Source organism: Chelmon rostratus, chromosome 12, assembly GCF_017976325.1.
Source record: "Chelmon rostratus isolate fCheRos1 chromosome 12, fCheRos1.pri, whole genome shotgun sequence".
NCBI classification, from domain to species: Eukaryota; Metazoa; Chordata; class Actinopteri; order Chaetodontiformes; family Chaetodontidae; genus Chelmon; species Chelmon rostratus.
In genome coordinates, this window is record NC_055669.1 from 20,923,541 (window position 1) to 20,939,732 (window position 16,192).

General features: G+C 39.8%; 1 protein-coding gene across 1 annotated transcript; it reads left to right on the forward strand.

Annotated features, from left to right (window-relative positions):
• The first annotated feature begins 8,845 nt into the window (after nt 1-8,845).
• On the forward strand, nt 8,846-14,689 carry LOC121614756 (cathepsin Z). Its single transcript, XM_041948802.1, has 6 exons — nt 8,846-8,978; nt 9,893-10,056; nt 10,399-10,578; nt 11,485-11,635; nt 12,646-12,811; nt 12,998-14,689. Exons 1-6 carry the CDS (start codon nt 8,851-8,853, stop codon nt 13,118-13,120), a joined length of 912 nt encoding a protein of 303 aa, XP_041804736.1. The 5' UTR covers nt 8,846-8,850; the 3' UTR covers nt 13,121-14,689.
• The last annotated feature ends 1,503 nt before the right edge of the window (nt 14,690-16,192 follow it).

Genomic DNA, 16,192 nt, shown 5'->3' on the forward strand with positions numbered 1-16,192 from the left:
AGCTCCACGTCTGAAACACAGGGCACTTAAAGCAGCAAAGGTCCTGCTTGTGATGTGTTGAATCATCTCTTGGCCTAATCACCAAAATGGATTCAGTTTATGAAAATAAGAAAAATAAACAGCTAAACGCTGCTGAGGGAAAAGCTGAGTGCGGGAGATCAACAGCGCGCTAGCTGCCAACCTCTGCCCCGAAGCGTCACTTTTCCCTGGAACTGCAGACCGGAGAGTCTGCTGCAGCAATCATGTGGGAGCAGCCAGAGAGTCACCCATGAGGCCCAGAACTGCAGCCAGCCATAATCAATAACCAACCTCAGAACATGTCAGCCCTCGATTTGTTTCTGCTGTTTGAAGTCCCGAGCCCGCTGATCTAATCCCTCAGATGGATGTGAATCTTAAGTAACATTTGTCTTTGATCCATTATTCATCCGATTCCTGAGAGGGAGTTATTGATAAGCTCCAGCACCAAATGGACGCAGTTTTACACAATACACAGTGAAGGTTCAGGTTATTTGATCCTGACTGACCTGCCTCACATTAACACTTGTACTTTTGAGGCCTCCAAATCGGAATGATGTTGAAAAATGCATCTTATGTATAATATCTTGAAGGTAGTGACGGTGAGCCTCAAACTAACCATGCTTAAGATGAATTCATACTGAAACAACAGTTTACAGTTAAAATAGCAGCTCTGTGAGGCTGTTCTAAAGACATTAGGTTATTAATGTCAGCAAGCTAACATGCTAATAATTACAATGCTAATACTTCGATGCCAAGCATATAAATGTTTACCACATTCACTATCTTAGCTAACTGTTAGCATGCTTTGGCAGGTATATCTCATTAACCATGGACCAAGAATGATTATAAATCAACATGGTGGGGACACAAGGTGCCAAATTTCATGACAATCCATCCAATGGTTGTCGAGGCATTTGACTGAAAACCATGAGCTAAGTTCATGGAAAATTTATGAGGATTCACCCTCTGGGAACCATGAATGTCTGTGCAAAATTTCATGTTAATCCCTCCAATAGCTGCTGAAATATTTCAGTCTGGACCAAAGCGGTGGACCAACCAACTTTGCCAACCAGAGCCCTGCTGCTAAAATGGCTAAAAAGGAATAAAAATCGGGCTTTCATTGATGAAAGGCAGAAAATCCTGACATGCTGATTGAGATGTGAATATTACTAAGTGAATGTATAAACTGTCATTCAGAAAAGAGCACAGTTTTACAAAGATAAAATGTCTGGCAGCGATATGTTAATCTCAAGGACATGTTAAAATAGCAGTTCTGCAGCGCTTTATTTTGGGCCCTTTAGATCTCTTAGCAATAGCATTAAAAATCAAGCTTACTGCAGACATAAACTATATGTCCATGTAGTTTTGACTGGTCTTGAGCAGTTTTTCATAGTTTCAAAAGAGATGTATGTTAATACTGCAGCATATAATGATGTTTTTTGACAATAGCGCACTTCCATCTTTGTGGCAACAGCTTAGGGAAGCCTCTTCCCTCTTTCAACCTGGCAGTGCCCCCGTGCACAAAGCCAGATCCATAAAGAAAAGATTTTTCCAGTTTGGTGTAGAAGAAGTAGACTGGTCCGCACAGAACTCATTGCTGACTGAGAAGAACCAGGTCTTATTGGCTGACGTCAGTCTCCGACCTCGCTAATGCCCTTGTGGTCAAATGGGAACAAATCCCTGAGGCCAAAATCCAAAATCTGGTGTAAATCCTAAAACCTGCCTCAACTCAAGGCCAACGTACTTCCTTTTTCTGCTGCTTACAGCCCTCAACAGCAGATTGATATTGTTTTCCAAAAAATATTCTTTCTGTCTGTCAGGAAAATACATGCAAACAGTATATGGAATATATGGTTATATTATATTGATTATCTCTCGAAGGTCTAATAGCACAGAAATCCAGCCTAAAATATTTCTGTGAATTTTATGAAAATCTTTCTAATAGCTGAATTTCACTGGAGATCCCACGCTGCCAGTCTGCAGCAGCTTTTGCCAAGAAGAAAACAGAAGCGCAAATGAGATTAACGTCCTTATTGCTTCAATATTGATCCGCGAGTGAAATCCAAACTGTGTGTGTGTTCAATATTTACATGGATGCACTTTCCATGCATTCTGAAGGTTCCTGTGCTTAAGAGGGCTTTTTAGTGTCTTTCTGTGGCGGCTGCGGGCAGACTGTGTCTTTCGGAATTTAAACACATATTGTGATAGTCGAATAAAAACCTTGTAACTCCACTTTTGGGGATGTTCATGTTTTAACTTCACACACATGAATTAACCTCCAGTTGGTTTATTCTGTGATCTTTGCACACTAAAAACATGTGTTAACCAGATTGGGTAAACATAAAAATGCATTGGAATCAACCTGGACATTATTATTATTATCACTGATAACATTATTATTATTAGCAGTAGTAGTCGTTTGAAATTCTACATTTTTTCCATTATTATATATAAATCTAGGAATCTACAGCCACGCTGACAACTCTGTTAGGTTGTACTTACACAATGGTACTTGCTAACATAGCTAATTGCTGTTAGCTAAATGCTAGCTAACATAAGCATGCTAACGAACTAACATGCTCACGATTACAATGCTAATGTTTAGCATTTTTAGTGTGTATTTTTTTTATTTTTTGATACCACAAAATACAGAGTACAGCTGAGGCTGATGGGAATGTCATTAGGTTTTAGGGTATTTGGTCATAAACCAAAGTGCTGAACAAGTTCAAATTTTGACCCGATGATGGCGCTAGATGAAAAGTCCCCATAGAGAGTACAATCAATCCTGAGGAGAACACGAATGTCTGTTTCAAATTTCATGACAATCCATCCAGTAGTTGTTAAGATGTTTCACTCAAAATCACAAATGTCAGCCTCATCCTCTGCCTCAGTGTGACAGTGTGGTATGGCAGCTGCACGGCACAGGAGAGGAAACAACTGGCACGGGTGGTTAAAACTGCACAGGGCATCGTGGGCTGCCCCCTCCCTGACCTAGACTCTATATATGAAGGTTGGGTCAGAAAGAGGGCGAGATCCATCGCCACGGACCCCAGCCACCCGGGCCACAGACTGTTTGTACCGCTTCCATCAGGAAAGCGGTACAGGAACATCCGCACCACCAGTAACAGACTGAGGGACAGCTTCTTCCCCAGAGCTGTTAGAGCTATCACCCCCAGCAGCCCCTCACTGCAGTGAGAGACTGTGTGAACTGTGAACACTGCACACCGCACTTTACACCTACACCTACACCTCTACCTCCACCTGCACCTTCTGTGTACTTGACTTTTATGTACACACATACTATAATTATATACATTTTAGTATATCAGCACATTTCAGTTTCATTGGCATATTTTATTCTGTCGGTACATTTCACTGTGTATATTTTATATTTTATTCTGCTTGTATATTTTATACTGTTTGCACATTTCACTTCCATATTTTATTGTTTATTGTTTAGTATATTTTATTGCCTAAGTATATTTTCATTCTGTTATATTTTTAATTGCTTCACGAATATTTTTTTTTTTTATTGCATGTTGGTTTATTTTATTTTATTGTAGTTATCTTAATTTTATTCACTCTTTCTAGTCTTATCTTTCTTACCATCTAACATGGGGGTTGCAATGAAAATTTCATTGACATGTGCAATGACAATAAAGACTCTTGAATCTTGAATCTTGAATCTCATGGTGGTGCTAGAGGAAACACCAGAGGATCACCAAATCAGTACGATTCAACACCAGGAGACGATTATGTGTGTGCAAAGGTTCTTGCGAATTCATCCTGAAGCTGTTGAGAAAACTTTGACCTGCAGCTGGCGCTAGAAAAAAAGCCAGGGGATCACCAAGCTTGTTGAATTCATCCTCTGGGAACCATGAACGTTTGTACTAAATATTAATGGCTGTTCATCTAGTAGTTATTGAGCTATTTGAGTCTATACTGACTGACATTGCCTTCTGTAGAGCCGGGCTCGTAGAGCAGTTTCTGCATCACTTACAGATGTGATACCTGACTTTTGGAAAGACCAGCTTTAAAAGCTATTTTACTTTTCAAATTGAAGAAGGATAATAGCATTCAGTGACTGATGACTGAAGGTACCTTTAGTGGTGTCATTAAAGCCTATGCATCGTCTCAGCATCAGCAGGCAGGAAGCTGCTCATGTTAATGCACATATCCGGGATGTCATAAAGAACCGATATGTTGATAGATGTCTTGTATTACCTCTGGCTTGTTTGTAACATTACAGTACATCCTGAAAGATTTCAGACTCCAAGACTGAAGGGCAGCCTTGTGCTATGAGACCGTGCACTACTGAGGGCTGTTTGTGCCTCTGAAGAAGACTCAAAGCTGGGAAGAGTTCAGCTTTTAACACAGCAGCAATGATCTAAGAGGTCAGAGGTCATCGGGACCTCATTCCTCTGGTCCTGCAGCAGACAGCAGCCTCTGTGTTTCATAACACAATGGACTTCTTATTAGTGACTACATGAGGAAGAGAGTAATCTATGATTTAAATACTTAAATTAATAAAATCGTGAAATTAATGATCTTTCAGACCCGAATTATAGTCATTTCCTCTCTTTCTATCTTAGTCTTTTTCATCTGGCAGCTTGGGTTCGGTTTGTTTGGTGAAGCTTTAAATGCAGACTGATAAATTATTTGAGGTTAGCGACTCCTTCTGGGAACAACCTCCCCGTCCTCACTGTCACATATATCATCATTTTCTGACGTTCAGAATCGTGATTCGGTTTTTACTTTGTGATGAATCGCTGTTTATATTTTCTTGGTGCTCACTTTACTTCAGCCTCTCTGAACGACCTGTACTGCAAACAGCGATCTCCTACGTTTCTCAGAATGACCTTCAGCATCTGAATATATAATTTAAGTGATGGCATACAAAGAGCTACTGAGTAATTCCTTTACTTACAAAGAAAATACTTAATCTCATGTAAAGGTCCTGCCTTTAATGTGTCTTAAAGTACCAAAGGTAATCGTGCTCACTGTTCAGAATGGCCCCTATCCAAATGTGTATTATCACATTTATTATATTAGAAATTATTATTGTTGTTGCACTGATGTCTAAGTGCTTGCCTAAACTGATTTTCCATTGAAAATCCTGTATGTCTATGAATAATTTCTCCCCAAATAATGATTGTTGAGTGTTTCAATACAATACATACACATCAAGCACTTGGTCTTTTGTTCTGAGGGACTGACACCTAATCCTCGGGTAGCTTTTTAAGTTTCAGATTGCTGCAAGATTTTCTCATACCAGACTTTATTATTGCTGGACGAGGCATATGTTAGACCTGCAATGCAAAAGAAACTTTATTGAACAACAAAATTGGTCCAGAAATGTATGCAAGGACGTTTTCAAGTGTTTAGATATTTTAGCATTAGTGGATTAAGTATTCTTGATCAGTATCCTTAGGTTAAAGTACTAACATCACACTGTAATAATACTCTGTTCCAAGTTAAAGTCCTGCATTGAAAATCTTACTTGGGAAAATGCATCAAAAGTCAAGCTACTCAATGCAGAAAAATGCCCCCTTCTGTTATGTAGAATTAAGTTTCTGACCCAAAAGCAGGACTCAGACAGGGAGAGTTTGCAATAGTTCAATGTTTTATTGAAAAGATGTTGAGAGGAGGATTTGGAGAGCTGATCTGCGGCTTTTGGTGAAGCGGGGCAGGCGGAGGGAGCTGGCAGGCTAGCAGGACCCTGGGCGAGGCAGGCGGAGATCAGAGAAGGATATGAACCAGAGACACAGGCAAACACAAAATCAGGCAGAGTTCAGGAAAACATGAAAAAAAGGCTGAAAAAACTTAGAGCTCGGCCGTTGGCAAACTGAGCAATCCAGCGAAGGCGAGTGTAGAGCTGAAGTGTGTGTGCTGCAGGGGCCTGATGAGAGGATGGGCTGCAGGTGTGCAGGTTAATTGGCAGGAGGAGGCAGGTGATTGGCAGCTGAGGGAACAAACAACCATGCTCAAACAAACACACACGTGCGCACACACACACACACACACACACACACACACACACACACACATACACACAGAACAAACAAGAAACCAATAAGACACACAAGGGAGGGGAAAACAGCAGGAACACAAGGAATGAGGGGGATTCAGCTGCATCATGACAGCTATCACTGCTCTACTGTTATATATTATATCGTTAGATGATTATTACTCATGCATTAATGTGTAATCAGCATTTTGCTGTTGCAGTTGGTTGAGATGGAGCTCATTTTGAGCTATTTTCTTTAAGGCTGCAACTACTGACTATCTTCTTTATGGATCAATGTACCGTATAATGTAATGTAGTCAATCTGCTTTTTGTTTTGTAAAGCAAAACTTTTTGCATAAAAAGTGAATTATGAATATTTTGAGCATCACTGTCATCATTGTTTAAGCTCTTCATATGTTTTGTATGTGAAATCTTAATTTGCAAAGAAACTAATGCTGTTCGATAATTAAAGTAGAGGAAAATGTAATACTGTGGTGTAGAAGAAGTGCAACGTTTGACTTATACTTAATTGAAAACAGTACAAAATGAATATGTTTAATGTTTGACCTCATCAGCTTGAATGATTTTTGTAAATATCTGCTTTTTCTGAATTTGATGCAGCAACACTTTTCAAACAAGTTGGGACAGGAGCAACAAAAGACTGGGAAAGGTTGTGGAACGCTCCAAAAACACTTGTTTGGAACATTCCACAGGTAAACAGGTTGATTGGTTCACAAGGTTCACAAAGCTCAGTCGTTCATAAGCGAGGATGGAGCAAGGTTCAACACTTTGTGAACACATGATTGTATAAAGGATGTTACTACATGGAGTCAGGAACACTTTGTAAAACTGCTGTCGATAAACACAGTTTGCTTGCAAATGTTGCATTGTGTTGTTATTTATGTTCTACACAGAGTCATAACTTTATTGGAATCAGGATGCATTTTAGGATATTTTTCATCCAACATCTCTGAAAACAGAGGAGTGAAACCTTGTTGTCATTTTGAGTTAATTGCCTTCACACCAGTCCAGCCCAGCAGAATGCATCGAACTCACTTTTAGAATCCATCTTCTACAGTTTACACTCACATCAACACGTGACCATGAACCTTTTACTGCTGATCAGCGCTGACACGAGCTGCTCGGCATCAGGAGATATCATCAGGAGAAAGACCCCAATCTGAAGATGGATCACACAACAACAGCAGCTGGTGAGTGATTTATCGAGTGTTCCTGAGAGTTCATTAAGTGCCTAATGCACATCTAATCTGATTCTAGTTTTAATCATTAAAAGCACAAACAGTAGTGCTTCCCTCTCACAAAACAGAGCTTGATTGACGCTGAGCCTCACCCTGTGATATAATAACCTTGTTAAGTGCTGCATATGATCAGGCCCTGCATTAGGTGTAATGCTATTGTAACTGGGAACTAAGTATGTTATTTAAAACTTTCCTGCTGAGTCTGCAAAATCTACACTGTAGATTACACAAGACATTCATACATCAATCAGTGTGGTGAACAGCAAAAGAGTCATCAGAGGTACTATGAGTATATTTAAAACATATTAAAGGACTTAAAACAAATGATAGAATGAAGAACGGTTACTTAGAGTAACATGGTTAAACATGGATTTCATGTTTGAGGTGCAAAAAAGAAACAAGTCATATAAAGAAGTGTGAATAAATGTAAAGTTGCCACTGGGGTATGTATGCCAAAATGAAGTGCTGTGAAAAAAAAAATTTGCCCTTTTTTATTTTCTAGAAGTGTCCAGATTTTATATTGTATCGTGTAATGTGCGTACAGGCACTAAAATATAGAACGGAAGTCACTCTGAAGACCGGTCCTTCTTTTTTAGAGTGTTAACATTGACAGTAAGTCTTATTTTAATGTTGGACTAATTCATATAGTGCAAGGGAGATATGTCATTTTTTTAATGTAATCTGATAAGTTACTACTAACTACTGGAGTGAGATAAATTAAGTGAAGTATAAAAATCAATATATTCCTCCAAAGTGTGGTGAACGTGGTTAAAAAAAAGTAACAGCAGGCAAACTGTATCTCAAAACAGTTACTGGAGTATTACAAACCAAAACCATTTATTCTCATACTGCCCCTGCTTTAGCTACAAGTCTGATATGTGTTTGTTGTGTATCCAGACTTCTTTTGTCTACTGACGTTCTCCGGTCGGTGATGGAAAGTGCATTTACTGAGGTACTTAAGTAAACTTTTTGAGGTTTACTTGAGTAATTACTTTTAATGTGACTTTAAACTTCAAATCTACTATATTACTATATACTATATTTCTTATACATATATTATTTACATTTATAACTTGTTATTTTGCAGATTCAGATTACTGATACAAAATATTATGAAATAATAGACCATGGTGCATTATTATGGGTAAATATGAGACTAAATTAATCTGTTGGTGAATTTGAAAAACTTACAGGTATATATGTATTGAAAATAAGCCCCACCTTTACTAGTTGCAACATTTTTGTACTTAAAGTATATTTTGATGCTGATAGTTTTGTATTTATACTTAAGTAAAATATCTCAGTACTTGGCTGTTGTATATTGTTCAGTAAGATTAAATTTAAGGTACCCTCTGCCCTAACACTTTGTGATAGACTTCATATATATTTACAGTTATAGCCCTCTGTCATTGAAGCATGTTTATGATTTGCAAAGGGATATCTGTTGAATGTTACATCCCAGTAATAAACAGCCTGTGTGACGGTACTCAGAGGAGGTTGTCATGGCGGCAGGGGCCGACAGGGGGCGCTGTAGGTGTGTGCGTCAGATGAGGGAGCGGAGCCAACATGGCGTCTACAGTTACTTTGACGCTGCTGTTTAGTTTAGCATCATTTTCAATTCAAATTAGCTCTTCCAGACTTTTACATGAGCCTTGTTACAAACCCATCAGAGACAACAGACCAGACTCTGTCAAGTAAGTGACGAGGAAATGCACATTTTCTACCGACAGTGACACGGTTTAATGATTTGTACTTGTTTAGCTGCCTCCGAGTGAAGTAATGTTATTCCTCAGTTCAGATTTTAAGATCCGACGTTACATTCTTAAGAACTGTTTTGGGCTACTTTGGATATTTAACCGTTAGCTGTGTTTCTTACAACGTATTTATAAACACATAAGGACCGTTTTAATAACGTTCAAGTATTTCCACGTTATAGTATTCAGTAGTGAGTTAGGGAGTAGTAAAATAAAGGAGTGGAGTAAATAGTTACCCACCCTGGTGTAGTAAAATAACGTTAGCCGCTAACGTTAGCTTAGCTTAGTTATAACTCCTGAATTACGTGTTTCTGGGTTTATCATCTTGGGTTTATTTTCTCTACTCTGCTACGTTTACTAGATTGCTATTAATGTATTTATTTGCAGTATTCTGTATTATTTTTGATGTAACTTGTTCAAGAGTCAAATTAACTGAAATCCTCATGGGACTTAACGTCACCTGATCCAGTGTAGGTTTTGCCTGTGTGATGAAGGAGCAGGAAAATGTGAAAAAGTCATAATTTCACATGACATGTGGAGGCATCACATGCTCAAAAGCACGTGCTTGTAGCCCACTAATGTATTTTATTATGCACCACATTACAGTATTTTATATCTGAAATGTTCCTAAATTCTGCAATAATCAAACATCAGGACCACTTGATGAAATGTCAATAGAAGTAATATTATATATGAATATATTTATTGGATTTAATATCACAGATGCACTATATGTTTCCATATTTACTACAAGTTTACTATGGTTCTTCCTTAAAATGGCTGACTGGTCTGATTTCTTTTGATGATATTAACAATCGCAGCTAGACATGAGGCTCATATTTTACTCATTTCAGGACACAGGCCCGCCCACATGAGTATGTGAAGGTGTCGGACCTTCCTCTGTCCTGGGACTGGAGGAACATCAAGGGGAAGAATTATGTGAGCGTCACACGGAACCAGCACATCCCCCAGTACTGTGGGTCCTGCTGGGCAATGGGAGCCACCAGTGCGCTAGCTGGTAACCATGGCAACGGAGGGCGGGATGGAGGAGGGAGAAACCAGATAAGAATAGAGAATGGATGGATAGATGATGAGATTGCTGTACAATGTTAAATACAGTTTGTATATTATTACGTGGGTTTAAAATACATTTATTACTGTTTCCGCACAATGTATAATATCTGTATTATGTTGTGCAGTTTTGTTGAACACAGTGTCACATAAGTGTGGCAGCAGTGGCAGAGTAAACATGGAGAGCAGCACTCACTCTGCAGGCTGGCAAGAGAAAGACTGTCATCCCCTGAGGAGATTTTACCATTTCAACATGCTAATATTTGTTATTGTTATCCTTTCCTCCAAGACCGGATCAACATCAAGCGTGGAGGAGCGTGGCCATCAGCCTACCTGTCAGTCCAGAACGTGATAGATTGTGGAGGGGCGGGCTCTTGTTTTGGAGGAGATGACCTGGGCGTCTACGCCTACGCACACAAGAGAGGCATTCCTGATGAAACCTGCAACAATTACCAAGCCAAAAACCAAAGTAAAAATATATACAATTTCAATCTTTTGACTCTGACTGCTGTTAAATTTACACTATTTGACCAATAGTGTGTGGACATCCAGTCTTTTGTAATGGTTTGGGATAGACACTGTAGTTCCATTAAAAGGAATTTTAATGCTACAGCATATCATGATATATTACACGAAAGCGCACTTCCAACTTTGTGCCAAGAGTTCGTGGTTGGCCCTTTCCTGTTTCATCACAACAGTGCCCCTGTGCACTAAGCCAGGTCCCTGACCTTAGCCCCATCTTTGGGATGAACTGGAACTCCGACTGCGTGGCCGACCTCACTAATGCTGTTGAGGCTAAATGGACGCAAATCACTGCAGACAGGTTCCAGAGTCATGTGGAAAGTCTTCCCAGAAGAGTGCAGGCTGTTACAGCCGCATATTAACCACGAGTTTGGAATGAACAGTCACATGTGGGTGTGATGGTTTGGTGTCCACATATTTTTGGCCACATAGTGTACCATTTTAGTGGAAAACATACATTTAGGATCAAGTGTTAAATTGTTAACTGATGACTTAAGTTTTCCTCGAGGGTTGTACAGTGTTTTTTCATTCGTCATTTTTAATGATAGATATGTCTTTAAATGGCAGGGTTGTTGTTCTGGAAAAGAAATGATAAATAGGATGTTATTGGGGGAAGGACACCAACATTTTAGGTTGATGTTGGTCTGCGTAGCAGCTGCTGTAGCAGCGCAAACTAAACAAATTACAATATGACAGGACTTATGGTTATTTTACATTACACTGTAAGAGCACTCTGGTTTTAAATCACCACTGTGCTGCTTTGACTTCATGGAAATTGCATAGAACTGAATAGTGAAACGAGTGTTGCACTGCACTGTAAATCATTATAAGTAATCGTCTCCATTTGTTTCAGAGTGCGAGCAGTTTAACCAGTGTGGCACATGCTCCTTCTTTGAGTCATGTGCTGTTGTGAAGAACTACACTGTGTGGAAAGTGGGCGACTATGGAAGAGTTTCTGGAAGAGACAAGATGAAAGCTGAAATTTACACCAACGGGCCCATCAGGTAGAGTAAGTCATCTCCCCAGTCATTTCTTATTATCCATCCACCTACACCTCGAGAGATTCAGCCTAAACTTTTCACAGAGGGCTTCTTAATCATAGCGAAGTTTTTATTAGTGGATGCATATTTAATCATTCTTAAAACCTTTGAGAAGCTTGACAGCACTAAGTGTAATTTCATTTCAGATAAATCTTAAAATACAGTAAATTATATGAATTTAAAGCTTCAAAGTGTCATATCTTACATACAGGCTGCTATTTTTCACCATTAACCCACTTTAATAAACACAAGTGAGTTTTACATCACTTAAATATTTACTGATTGTCTTTTCCTTCTTTTCGTTCCTGTCCATTTGTAGTTTAATGTCCTACTTTAGCTGTTATTCTTTAAGTAAAGTTCTGGCTTTAGCAGCTTTATATTGTCTATAAATTAATTCCATGAAGTATTAATAAGGTCTACTTGCAGATGTGTTTCAAAAACTTTTTCATCCGTCAGTTGAAATGTATTGGCTTAAATAGGAGTTAATGAGAATTTTAATTGCAGTAGCTGTAAATCAACCTTTGTAGACGTGTGGAAAAATGCCAAAAAAATAAAAGCTTGATGAGAAATTTAAGTGTGGGAGAAGAAAAAATGTCTAGTCTCGTGAAAAAACTGAGAATTTGTGAAATAGGTACATATATTATATGAATGGTGAAGTCATACAGAGACCCAATGCGGGAAAACTGCGTTTGTGAGCATCTGAGTGCAGATTCAGAGCAGAAAAGTGTGTGAAACTTAGCACTCAAGTTCCCACACTGCATGAGACACGTTTAAGTTACAAGTACAACATTTGGCCGTGTTTTTACAGCTGTAAGCACAGCCAACAACAAAAAAAAGTCAAAATTTTGCCCAAATAAATGCTCTGTCTGTGATCTGTCATCACATTTTAGTGATCAAAATAATGTGAAAAGAAAACAAATGAAAGAGACGTGTTGGGTTTTGCTGCAGCTGTTTGTCTCTTCACTCTCTCTCAGTTGTGCCCTGATGGCCACCGACGGCCTGGAGGGATACTCTGGAGGGATCTTCTCAGAGTTTCACCCGCTCTCTTTGCCGAATCACATCGTATCTGTGGCCGGGTGGGGCGTGGCGGAGGACGGGACCGAGCACTGGATCGTCAGGAACTCCTGGGGAGAGTTTTGGGTTGGTCTCTCTGTGTCTGCACCACACCCTGCCGGCTCTCACTCTAACAGAAATAGCTCCAGAGCTAAAATTTAAAGCAGAAACATCTTAGGAAAGAACACAGCCAGCGTTTTTAAGAAGTTTCACTGATGTTGGGATTCTCGCATGCAGAATAAATAACAAATCCTCCTTTTGATTTGTTTTCAGGGAGAACGTGGCTGGGCGAGAATAGTCACCAGTGCCTATAAAGGAGGAAAAGGCAATTGGTTCAACCTGGGTATTGAGAAACACTGTGCATATGGAGACCCTATTGTAACATCGATGCACTAATTACACTGATAGACTCTAGTTTTGTCATGTTTTTTTTTTAAATAAATAAATGTTTATCATTTTGATCATATGGAAAATTAAATGAGTAGTACAACATTTTAGGAACCGTGGTTATTTATTTTCTTTTCAGCTAAGTTAAAACCAAATAATAAAATTTACAATTTGCTGGGAGCAGAAACTTCCTGGACTCTCAGTCCGTTACAAGACCAAGAAATAGTTTGGCAGACAACTCGCCAAAAAGCGCATGTTGCTCCTACACTTTGTTTTCGTACAGGATAAACAAACTAGAGGTAACATTCATTAGTGAGCTTTAGAGGACATGATAGGTGGATTTTTCTATCTTTTGACTAAGGCAGGCTAGCTGCTTCCCTCTGTTTTCAGTCTTTATGCTAAGCTAAGCTAACCAGCTGCTGGCTCCAACTGCATCTTTACCGTGCAGACGTGAGAGTCGATCCTCTCGTCTAACTCTCGGCCAGGTCAGGAACTGGCTTGTTTTCCAAAATGTTAAAGTATTCCTTGAAGTTAAAGGAGGAAAACGTAGCTGCATTTTGATGTCCGCTGATGTGTTAAACCTGTAGCTAACGCGTGTAGCTAACACACATGTAAAACTTTGTTATTACAGATGTTTTGTTAAAGTAAATGCAGTCCCAGAGATATCCACTTTCACAAGCTTAACCGCATTTAGACAATGAAGTTAAATAAATATTGAAACAAACAATCAGTAAATTATTTCTCACCAGGCTCGAAAATGCAACCTGGACTGATAACCTGCTCCTGAATTCAATTTAAAGCTCGAAATGAGTCTCGGGAAAAAAAAAATCACCATCTGCAAACCTGCAGGTTGTTCATTTCAGAACATTTCTAATGAAACTATATTCCATTGAACGACAGGCGAGCTGAGTCACTCACTCAAACTCACCTGGCAGGGCTCAGGAAAGCTTACAGTTACATTTCTTTCCCGACACCCTGCGAAACATCTGCACGGCATAACTAAACAGCGTCTAACGAGTGTCTGGAGGCTGACCAGTCAGACGAATTCATCATGACTCGAATCTGGTCGGACGCAGTGTCACAGAGAAGTGGCATGCACCTTTACCACCTCCCTTTAACGTGAGCAGGGTCGTTTTTTTTTTTCTCAACGTGCAGACCTGACTCACCTGGAAACGTCGTCTTTGTCGGCTTCATTTGTTTCGTTAATGACTGCATGAATCAGCGTTTCCTGCAGATTTGAAGAAAAGAGCCATTAAGGACAGCAAGGTCACAAATAATAACTGCAGCTTGATGGGTATTTTATAGAGTGGCTCCATTATTTTTAGACCCAGCTGTTTAATTATATTGCTTTGAAGTTTTGCTTCTCAACCTGAAGGTTTAAACGCTGTTTCAAAGTCTTCTCCACAAAGTCAGGTGTAACATTCTGGTGGAAAAATACTTTTTCGTTCAATGCTGGTGAATTTCTATTTTAATTTTTGTTAACAGACTCCATGAAAAGCCAACATTTTCCTGATGCATCTTCTCCCTCTGTGCCATTGAGTTCCATTGTTGTCCAAAAACTATTAAAGCACATCAGTGAGCCACACTGTGGATGACGTGTTCTTCATTAACTGCCGTTTATTTTCAGTCCGTCCTGCATACACTGTCCTGCTGCTGTAAATGCTCAAGAGCACCAGACATCTATGAATCCACAGCTGAAAATAGTCCCCAACAAACACATTTTTTATTCCCCTTTTGAGTAACGTTTGCTAAGGATTACAGTGTGCAGCTGTTTAAGGAAATTATTTTGCCTTTTTTAAAAATGAATGACCCGTTTTCGTCTTAATTAGGAACCAATGGGCTCGAGGCGAGAGACTAAAGACTGCGCTGTGTTAATCGATACAGATGCAAAGTAGAAGGCCTGCAGTCTGGCCTCTACTGAAGCTGTGTGTGTGTGTGTGTGTGTGTGTGTGTGTACGCACACTGATCACGTAATTGACGTTCTTTGCTAAGAATGGACAGTCGTGCTGTAAACCTGTTGCTCTCCCAGTCTTTGAGTCCTTTACAAACCCAGAAAAAAACTTTTGAAAGCGGTAAATGTAATTGAATATTTCTATTCCTTCTCATGTTACATTTAATGACTGCTTAATGAACACTTCTGAGATTTGTGATGCTTTCAACGCACATTCTTCTGCTTTGAGCTGTACCAGGACCTGCTGTTAACAGTCAGCTGGTAGCCCAGGTACCTCCCGGTTCACCCTGCAAGCCTTCAGTGCCTCTGCTGTGAGGGAGGCGCTGCAAGCTATCGATTTCTGGGCTTGTTCAATGCTGAACAAATCACATATCTATTTAATCTCTCCATTTCTCAGCACATGTAGTCCCACTGCATGAGGGTAGCAACAAAAATCTTAATTTCAGCACTATTTCAAAAGAAGAAGTATTTAGATCTTCTGCATTACAAAACATGAAGAAACGGTTGGTGTTAACAGGAACCACAACCATTTATCATTTTATTTACAATCAAGAAGGTCTGAATGGTGTTTTGTGCAAATTTGAAGTAGAGTTTAAGATCCCTCAAGGTTGTTAACCCCTCCCAGATTCCAGAAAAGCTCTTGAGGACACGACGTCAGTGTCCACAGTGGCAGCTGAGGCCCAGATGGTGAATGAAAGCAGGATTTGTAACATAGAAGAATGTGAATTGTGTTTCTTGGTTGTTTTGAAAGAGCAGCTCTGCATGAGAAGGTCTACTTGTCTGTGTGCTCTCGTTGGTATTGGTGAAACTGGGCAGCTTTGTCAACAGCTTTCAGGGTTTTAAAGCTTGCTCATGCATTTTGAAGGGCGGTTCACACTGTAAGGCGGACACTCTTCATGTCCTCAGAGGCGGTGTGTGAGTGGGCTAGACTGCACATCTGGAGGGTGAGCTGAGTTTTTGGGCCTCCGCCCTTTTGGGTTTCAAGACACAAAAATGTTCCCTCCTGATCAGAAAAAGGTCTGAACGGCTGTTCCCTTTACTCGCACGGCCATGCATGGGTTCCCCTCTGCTGCTGTTGCAGTGCTCTACTTTTCACTGCTGCAGCTTCCTCATTCTGCAAAGGTCAGATG

What these genes read in the sequence shown, in the direction of transcription:
- LOC121614756 (XM_041948802.1), top strand. Translation starts at nt 8,851, where the DNA reads ATGGCGTCTACAGTTACTTTGACGCTGCTGTTTAGTTTAGCATCATTT. An exon ending in AGCCACCAGTGCGCTAGCTG is followed by an intron (nt 10,057 to 10,398) that starts GTAACCATGGCA and finishes CTTTCCTCCAAG; the next exon opens with ACCGGATCAACATCAAGCGT. An exon ending in ACTCCTGGGGAGAGTTTTGG is followed by an intron (nt 12,812 to 12,997) that starts GTTGGTCTCTCT and finishes ATTTGTTTTCAG; the next exon opens with GGAGAACGTGGCTGGGCGAG.